Raw genomic sequence first — 9,947 nt, forward strand, 5'->3', positions numbered from 1 at the left:
GTACAGTCAGAACGAGCTGAATAATGATTTAAACTTTCGAACAGAGCTGCAATTAGTTGATTAACTGATAGAAAGAAAACTAGTTGCTAACTATTTCAATCGCTTCAGTCATCTTTCAAGCAAAAATATAAGACATCTGCTGTTAAATGTGAGAATTTGCTCTTTTTTATTTATGACAGTAAATGAAGAGTCTTTGTGTTTTGGACTGACTAAAGAAGCAATTTGAAGACGTCACGTTAAGCTCTGGGGAATTGTGATGAACATTTTTCACAATTTTATGACATTTTATAGACTAAACAATTAATCGTGAAAATAATCAGCAGATTAACTGAGAATGAAAATAATTCGTTGTAGACCTACTTTTGAAAGTGTACATAAAAGACTGTAAGGTTTCTCATTTTTTTTGTTAGTAAATCATGAACAGTATACTGAACTTTTTATTTTAGCACAAGTTTTCAAAAGTTATTTAAGAAGTCCTAGTGGTGAGAGGAAAATCTCAGTTGCTACTCATGCTTTTCTTTAAATATCTCCATTGTTTCACTTGAACTATTTGGCAAAAAATATTTAAAAGTCTGCTAAAAGAGAAACAGATTCATTAAATTATGCAACAGCCATTGATGCAGTTTGAAATTAAGGCCACAACTAAAGATTATGTCACTTGTCAATTAACTTGTTGATTATTTTCTTGATTAATCAAGAAGTCTTTTGGTCTATAAAAAGGCAAATAATGGTGAAAAATGTTCATTAGTGTTTCCCAAAGCTTAAGATAAAGGCCTCAAATGTCTTGATTTGTCCACAACCCAAAGACATTCACTTTACTAGTCATAAAGAAGTAAAGAAACCATTACATATTGACATTTAAGTAGCTAATTGATTTAATACTGCTTGAAATTATTTGTGGATGTAAATTACAGTAACAAAAACAGTGACATTCAAAGTAGGAATGATAACTAGTTCAACATTAATCTGCTTAATTCTGTGGATCAGGTCACTGAAATGTTACAGCAAACCACAGCCTTTGTTTCATAAGAAAGTGACTTTAGCATTTTAAAACATCAATAAATAAAAAATAAATTAATGAAATACTTGACGTGAAGCAATCCACCAAAGAAGAAAATGATTTACTAAATTTGTCGTGTCTTTAATCTTAAAATCATTTAAACTTGGACTGATGGGGGATGAATGTGTTAAGATGTTTGCAGTGGAAGTTGGTGCCAATTTTCCTAAAAGGAGGGATCCAGATTTTATCCCGAAGCGTGTCGAGGAGCGACGGTTGATTTCACCCTCCAAAACATAAACACAGATTACAGCCACAGCCTCGACATGGGCACACAGTGTACTCTATGACAGAGGACAAGCCTGGCTACTAGGCAAGGTTAACCACTAATGCATTTTATGTTACACTCATTATTGTGTCGTAGGGCATGTGGGGACAGTGGGCGTGCATTGTTTTCAACGCTTGGCGTCCCTCAACAACTGTATGTTTTTTCACTTTTCAGTTAAGGCAGAGCTGGCAGTCCTTCCTCATCAAGTCTGTCATTACAGCCACAGTGAGAGCAGACAGGAAAAGTGAGTCACAGCTGCACACCACAAGCCAAAATCTAAACCCAATCCTACAGTGAGCTGTATGTGGCATGTGGTTTAGCAGACACAGCCGCCTGAGTCCTCCTACTGAGTCGTCCATGAACACTGGAGCAGACTTGGGTGTGGCTTCCTAAACGGATTAGATAGGCTGATGTTGTGAGATGAATGAAGTGTTCTTGAGTCTTTAGAGATAAAATCGTTAACGGAAATAAAGAACAGTGAAAGACAACCCTGGACAGAATCAAAGAGTGTTAAAGGGATAGTTCAGATTATATGAAGCGACTTGGATGAGATACTCTTTCATAGTCAGTGTATTGTCTACAGTAGACGACAGTCGACATGCCCCCAACTTTTGAAGAGGCAGCAGGAGCGTCATTGTAGGAAGCTAAGCAATGTTCTGCTGTGGACAGGGTCAGCAGAAAAATGTATTTTAACCAACATTATATGAGCCAAGCATCAATCTCTCAAAGAAATCAGACTCCTTTGACAAAAACAATAATTTTATCTCTCAGAAAGTGGGAGCTGCTCATTTGCCACCACCTCCAATTGTTAGTTTGTTTGTGATATTGTGTGACACTGGTGATTTAAAGGGTTGGTGTGGATTCGCCGATATTCCATAATAACACAAACAAACTTACTGATCAAGGCCAACAACCTCCATGTTCTGCAAGATAGAATTACTGTTTTTGCCTGAGAGTCTGGTTGGAACAGAGAGAGCGATATTTCACTCATTTATACATCTGTTTCTCATCAAAAAGGTTTGCCTGACACCAAATTAAAGCAGTGAAAGTATTCAAATACAGCATACACTTAAACTGTTATTGTTTTGGGCCTTTTAAAGTAGCTAAAATATGTTTTTCTGCTGACCTCGTGCAGAGCACTTCATTGCTTATCCTCCTACGCCGGTATTCCTGCTGCTTCTACCAACTGGCTGTGTGCTGACTAAGGTTGTCAAAAGTTTTGATACTTTAGTACTTTTTCAACACAACATGTTTCAAAACAATAAAACAGTAACATCTGATAGCTGTATTAAAGAAGGCTATATAAAAGAAAAGATCTAAGTTCTCATTCAAGACCTCAGTTCAGTTCAGTCTTTATTTTTTAAAATAGAAATTAAAATTGTGTGCGTAGGCTGTTTGCTTTTACCTTGGTATCGAAAGAGGTATTAAATACAGCTTTTTTTTATACTACTATTGTAACAAAGTTTAAAATTCTGGTAAAGTGAGTCATGAAAACCCTTGTGCTAGCTGCCCACTAATTAAGGTAACACACTGACTTTGGATAAGAGCCTCATACAACCCCACTCCAAATAATCCGAACTATCCCTTTAAAAACTGTTAAGGAGGAGAGGTCAAAGTCACCAGAAGCTTGTGGCAGAACTCTTAGCAGTTTATGAGTTACAGAGACACATAATCACTTAGTACAAATGAGTGTTTAATTATCTAAGTACTAACACAGCACTCGGATTCCTTTAAGGTCCCGAGGATCAGCGTGAGGCCTCGTGAAGGAAAACCAAAGACCTCCTCCTCCGGTTTGTTATGACGGTATCCAGGATACACAGTCCACCGTCCCCAGTGTCGAGTTTACTACCATTAGCCAGCCGCCATGTGTGAGCTTTTTTTAAACCTGGCACTGGCTTAAGTCCCTTTTACCTACTTTCACCTTCCCACTGTGTCAAAGGCACCTTGTTGCTCCAGAAAACCACACTTCTAACTCAGTGGATAAGCTGTGTCCTTACATCCAGCATGTGACTCTGCAGATGTTTGATTTGTACCCAACCTGCAATGTAAACAATGACCACACTTCCAGCCAGCCAGAAATCAATCGCCACACCTCCCTCCTCTGTTAAAAATACATCATTAAAGTTGAGACAGACGCTGGGGAGAGGGAATATGACCGTTGCTGATGTACAGGGTGTAGACTTATTGTCTGCACTGCGGCAAGCCCAGAGCTGAAAGCAGATCTCTTCACATGCAAATCGGCTGGATATTGACAGAAGGTAGAGATAGTGTGCGGCCTAGTTTGCAATACAATGTTTGCCTGTCATTTACCAGTCAAACCACTTCTCCAGGCAACCTTTATTTGATCAGGACTTCACCTCTACAGAGTTTACAGAGAATAAATACACTCATGCTGCACAGATGAGAAGAAAGGAGGTCGATAAACCTGATTATTTTTTCACATTAAGCCTTTTTATGGACCCGGGTTTCTGGGTCTGCCTCATCTTCCAATGACTTCTCACTGCTATGAAAGTTACTCATCCTGTCATAACAAATGCAGGCAAGTCATTGTTGTGAAAATTACTCTTATCTACTCAAGGTGTGTCCTCCTTGGCTTCCTTTCAGAGGGATTGTGCACTTTATTATCTGACCTAGACCTCTGGGAGTGATAAGGGAAAAGTACAGTGCTTGGTTCCATTTTAGTAAAATAACTATATCAGGATGGTGTGAATCCTATTACAAGCAACACACAAGTAGAGGATTTAGGATGTGACTTGGGGCAATTTTATTGTTTTAGGGTGATTTGTTTCAGAGTGCCTGGCGGCCAAACTGGTTTCTAGCAATACTGTCAGAACAGCTGCCCTTTATCTACACCTGCAGAGTGTCAGTCAGAGATCCTTTAATTTGCCTCCTCAGGGTGTGTCACCTGCAGAGTTGTGTTCAGTCAGCGCTGGGACAAGCTGTGTCAACAGTAAAACAGGCCTGAGCAAGGTGTGTCTGGTGACGCCAAAAGCAACGCATGCCTGCAGGTAACCTTCAGGCTGTTCTTGAGTACCAATAGTGAGTAATTATTTTCCCCTTGGCTTGCCTGGTATGTGAAGACAATACGCTTATCTTTTAAATTCCAAGAAGAAACCAGGTGAACAAACCTGTTAACAAGACATGAGAAACCACATATGGAGTTAGGATCGTTAAACTCAAGTCACCTTAAAGCTGGACATACACTGTACGATTAGAGCCAATTTCTGACCCGAGCCACTGAACTCATTTTACAGTTGGACCACATTTCAGCTTTGTTGGGCGTTGTTTACCATGCAGTGAAGAGGGGGGAGTGTTGACTGATCAACCACTGGAGCAGCCACTGGATGTTCTGACAAATTTCAGACATGAAATTTTGTTTGGCAGTTGTTCAGTTGAAACAGAGCCACAAGTCAAATCCACTTTTTTCACCTGCACAAAGTGGCAACTGGTGTCTGTGAAATACAATAGAAATGTATTATATATATTATATCTATTTTATAATGTCTAGGGGATAAAATAAAGTATTTTTGGGACACAGAGCATCACAAGATGTTGTCTTTATGCTATTTGCCCACCATTTCAATTGGGCTTTAAAGACCCACCCTCTTTCTGGGGGCTTGGTCTAACATAGCAAACAAACACCTACCTGCCTCAGAGCTTTCAAACAAATCTTTATTGACTATTCTCAATAGCCAGAACAGTCTGAAAGGGCATATGGGGCGTTTTATTTTATATTTTAGACGTAGGGTGTGAGGACTCAGTCGTGGCTTGATAACTGGATCATAGTGTGAGCTTTGGCTTTACAGTGCATATGATCGACTCCAAGTAGAAGTTTAAAATTAAACATTTCTAAAATCGTACAGTGCATATCTGGCTTAAGGAAGCCCTACAGCTCTAACCAGATCTCCGCAAAGACAGAACCTGGATGAAATGATGGAGCAGTTTTTTTTAAAGAGTCACTATTCAAGGAAAAACCCCAGTAGAGGAGCTGATGCTGAAGTGTGCACATCAAAGCTCTGACGAAGCAAAAACTCTCCACTCAACCAGAATCCTCCAGCTCCTACGTCATCACATTACTGCCAGCACTTATAGGGTTAACGGCAACATCTCCATACCACAGGAAACTGAGACGTGTGAGGAAAACAGAGGGGGGAGTGAGGAAGAGAGAGAAGTGTGCGCACACACACAGACAGGACAAGAGAGAGCAGAGACGACGGATGAGGACAGCCGGCCGAGAAACTATTTGCACAGAAAAACCTTTGCGCTAACTTCTTTTTAAGGCAGTGCCGTCACCTCTCCTGAAGTAAGCCTGGTACAACCAGTTTTCCAGCTTTTCTTACCTTTCTTCTTGCGTACTCTCCACTGCCAGACAGCGATTAAGGTAACAATGTGGCCCACAACCACCAGGGTTGGGAACACATTTCCAGGGGGGCTTGCCGGCATCGGGCCTGGTACAAAGTGGAGAGTCCCAGGCTCTGAAGACAGGTGGGAGGGCTGGGGGAGGGGGTGAAAGGTGACGGGGAGGAGGAGGGGGGAGGACGCCTAGGGGTGTGGTGCCATCCTGGACTTTAAAACAAGCGCTGCAGCCAAGTTGTCCGTGACTTTTACGAGAGAGTGAAGAACGAAAGAGCACCCCTCCCTCTCCTCTCCTCTCCTCTCTTCCCTGTGACTCAGTGCTCTGGCAGAAGTGGCAGATCTCCCTCCCTCCCCCTTTTTCCCCCGTACAATAACTAACAATTCCTCTCTTTCTTTTCAACCCACTCTTCTTTGTTATTATAAGTTGCACTTATTTCAAAATCAGCTGTAATTCTCTCTGCACGAGCCACCGTGCAGCCGTGCCAGAGTTAAAAAGAAGTTTTGTCCTGTTCCATGGCTCAAGTGACTCCTCTGGTTTTTCCCCTACAGGAACTGGCTTAGTGCTTTCCTCGCTCGCTGCAGCCTATCTGACTGCAGGAGTTAATAATATATGAGGCTGTTTTGTGTAACACACACACACACACACACACACACACACACACACACACACACACACACACACAAAACGCACTCACTCGGATCAGCCTTGATAAGAAGCAAAACTCGACGCGAGTGAGATCCACCATCAGCCAGAGCCAAAGTTTCCTACTCATACACTCCATAGGATTTTCTTCAGTTATTTTCCATCATGGTTTACGAGTCACAGATGATCCAAGGCCAACCCCTTCCTCTTTTTCCACGTTTATACTGAAGCCATGCCTCCACATTTTATTTTTCCCCTCACAGAATAACCCGCTCCCTATCAATTCATTCTCATTATGTAACTTCACTATGTTTCCCTAGTTGCTAATTGCTTCCTTATGTTTGGACAGCACAAGCAGTACCTATAAGCTTCCCAGAAAGCCGTTTAACTGTATGCTGTTTTACCACCAACTGTTTTAAAATCTCCAAAACACCAACTGCCTTTTTTAACCCTTAAATCAGAAAGTGCTTTTCCTTCTTCCTCTCGACAGGCCCTGTTATTAAAGTTCTGCTGGAGGGAAAATTTCTTCCTGAACTACGCTGAGCCCCTTCTTACAAAGTCACTCTAAACTCAGCGATTTAGAAATTTTCAAACGTGCCAATCAGCTATAATTACAACCATTGTCACCAAGAAATTCCTCCCTAAGCACTTCACCTGCAGGATTAATGCAACATTCCTTTTGTGTTCAGTGTTCCCTCAGTGCACAAAGATATGCAAATACTATAAGCCCTTGATCGACTTTCATAAGACTAACTCTAACTTCAAAAATACGCATGCACAACATCTCCCTGCATCACTGTTGAGACATCAAAAGCATCTTGCTGCGGGCAAAACGGCTCCTCTGCCAGTGTTTCTGTTGTCAGAAAATCAACCAGGGAACATCAGTTGGTGTGCGTGCAAAACAGTGTCACTTTCATCCCCAATGCCACGCAGAAACCCAACACCAAGCTCCGTGTCGTGATCACACATTCACGGCAATGCCATTCCACACGCCAACCGTGCTCCATAAAACAAGCAGAAATAGACGTTACAACCTAGACCTCGAGCTGCCTTTGGTGTGAGCACAATATCAATTTATGTACAGAGGAGAATTCAGAATAGTCAGAAGAGACAGAAGGTACAGAAAGTTCCTAACTTGCAGATCGTGTCTCAACTGTTACCATGTGAATTAGGGTTGGGACAAAAAAGCCATTACAGACTAATAGTTCCTAAGTCAATGTTCCTATCATAACTTTAAATACGAAATGTGTATTGCATAAGCACCCTAACTTCCCAAAGTCTTAAATAAACTGTGGACAAAAACGGTAGTGTTTCCACCACCATAACCACAAAATATGATGTCAAAAATAAAATTATCTAAATGAAAGTCTCATCCTTCTTCATTTTAACTGACCGGTGTACCTCTCATTGTAACCTGGGAAAATGTAAACACAAGCTTGTTTCATCTGATTTCTCATAGATGTCGCCTTTGCTTATGCAGGTCATATAGATGTGTTAGTATTAAATTGAGACTGTTTCATAACCAGTTACAAACTCATTAAAGTGGCTTTAAGGATAAGTGTTAAGGTGTCCTAACTCTTACTTTTCCACCTTTAGAAGGATGTAGTTATAGATAACCTGTTTAATACAGGGTTTGACATTCATCATGGCCTGATGAAAAAAAAACATAATTTGGGAGTCAATGGAAGCAGGAGTTCAGTGACTAAAATATGACTCTTCTGAGGACATAATGTTTTCTTGGAAATAACGCATTCATGAAACACTACATCACAATTCATGGGAAAAGTGGTGAACACAAATGTCACAGTTATGAAACGCTGTGTTACATTGTACTAAATTGCCTTTTCTGTCTTGTTTTTACACAAGTTTACATTTGAACCACCAAAAATGTACTTTGGCCACCTAATTTATTTATTAGATTTGGTGGCCTGTAGGACCAGTGCTTAAAAATATCAGCATCTATCCCTGCTGGTTGGTTGTTTGTTGCTTTTTTTTTAACAATGGATGTCAGATACAAGGGAGACTGAGTCTCCTATCTTAGCCCTCTCTTTTTCTTTTATTTCCCAAGTTAGTGTTGTTGAAAATTTTCCAAAAAGCACCAGAAAGAACTTTGGATTTCTCAATAGATGTTACCCAAACCTCTAACTCATTTCTATTGAATTTAAGTGCCCATCTTTGTTTCAGTATATTAAAAAAACACACACAATAGTTATGAAGTTGTTTAGCTTGGCAAGATGAGAAAAGTAGTGTCGGTTGCTAGGTAACAGACACAATAATAGTCGATGACCAATGCTGGATTGAGTATTTAGGATTTCCTAACCTGTCATAAGATAGTATGGAGTAACACAGGATAGGATGCTGTAATTAGTTAGCAATTGCATTTACTTGCTGTAATGCAAAATTAGAAAAAAAAATCATATCTTGGTTTTTCTTTTAAGATAAGAAGTTTCTGTAATGTGACCACAGATAAACAAATCTTGCACAAACTGAAAAAACTAGGACAGATGACAGAATTTAATTACAACTGTAGCAAATTTAAAGTTGCCTAAAATCTCAAGAAGTTGGGAACAGAAGCTACAGTCCACTCACAACAAAGAAGAAAAGCTGATTGCAACTGAGTGATTTTAGACCTGTGTGTTGGGAGTTCATTCTGGGTGAAGCCTTACATGATCCCAGTTTGAAAATGTCAACCAATTCCCAAAAGCCTTACAAACTGGCAACGCCAATAAGTAATTGGTTGCAGTGAAGATTGAGCAAAGGGAATAAAACTGAAGGAGCAGACGTACAGATGTCTGGAATTAATTCTTTCCACCACTCCTTTATGGGAGGAGTCAGCCCACTCCTACTCTCTTCACATGGTATGCGTTTGCTCAATGATTCCCATATTGTGATGCATGTTCTGCATACTCACACGTCGGCAATAGAGCCGGACCTCACATGACAGCCTATTATGTAAAAAGTTCCTTTGATTTCAGTTGAAATGCCTCAATCACTAATGAAAATGATTTCCCAAAAAGAGCATAGGTAGGATTAGTTAAAGAATGAAAGGAACGTCTGATATTTCTCATCAGCAGTCTTCAATAACGATACTGATGCTGGAAGTGGTACTGTCCTCACATGGCATGCATAATGTAAGAAATGCATTTCTACTTAGTTTATCCACACTGTAGCATCCCCACATGCACTGACACAAAGTTTGAAATGAAAGAATCCTGTAAAAAGCAGACCTACCCTCTAGTCTTCTTGGACAGAAACAGCAGCACAAGTCCATCTTTCCTCAGCGTCTTCACAACTTTTAGAGAAAATGCTGAACTGCCAAGGAGTCAGATCTGACCTCACGACATTGTGTTCTGATAAAAACCAGGGGGGCGTGCTAAAAAAGCACAGAAAAAAAGAGAAGCGGAGGCTCGGCTGGGAAGTAAAAACACTAGACAGCGCTGCGAGTTTGACTTAATTTGTGAGGCTTTCCTCAGTGGAAACAGCATCTCATGCGTGGTGGTTTCTGACGAGCGCCACTGGATGGAATCCATGTGCAGGGCTGCAGAAACTCCCAGGGACACATTTTCTGACAGGATTTAGACAAAGAGCGGAAAATGTGATATTTGCCAGCAAGCTACCGTAAC

At 40.6% G+C, this 9,947-nt stretch overlaps 1 protein-coding gene across 1 annotated transcript in view; it reads right to left on the reverse strand.

The window, feature by feature from the left end:
- pleca (plectin a) overlaps nt 1-5,783 on the reverse strand; it is a 60,157-nt gene extending 54,374 nt beyond the window's left edge. The window contains exon 1 of the mRNA XM_084739981.1: nt 5,666-5,783. Within this exon, the coding sequence (XP_084596107.1) occupies nt 5,666-5,768 (103 nt within the window). The 5' untranslated portion in view covers nt 5,769-5,783. The remainder of the gene's footprint in view (nt 1-5,665) is intronic.
- Between the last annotated feature and the right edge of the window lie 4,164 nt (nt 5,784-9,947).

The sequence above is a fragment of the Lutjanus erythropterus genome, chromosome 16 (assembly GCF_056507025.1).
Source record: "Lutjanus erythropterus isolate fLutEry1 chromosome 16, fLutEry1.hap2, whole genome shotgun sequence".
In the NCBI taxonomy this organism is placed as follows: domain Eukaryota; kingdom Metazoa; phylum Chordata; class Actinopteri; order Lutjaniformes; family Lutjanidae; genus Lutjanus; species Lutjanus erythropterus.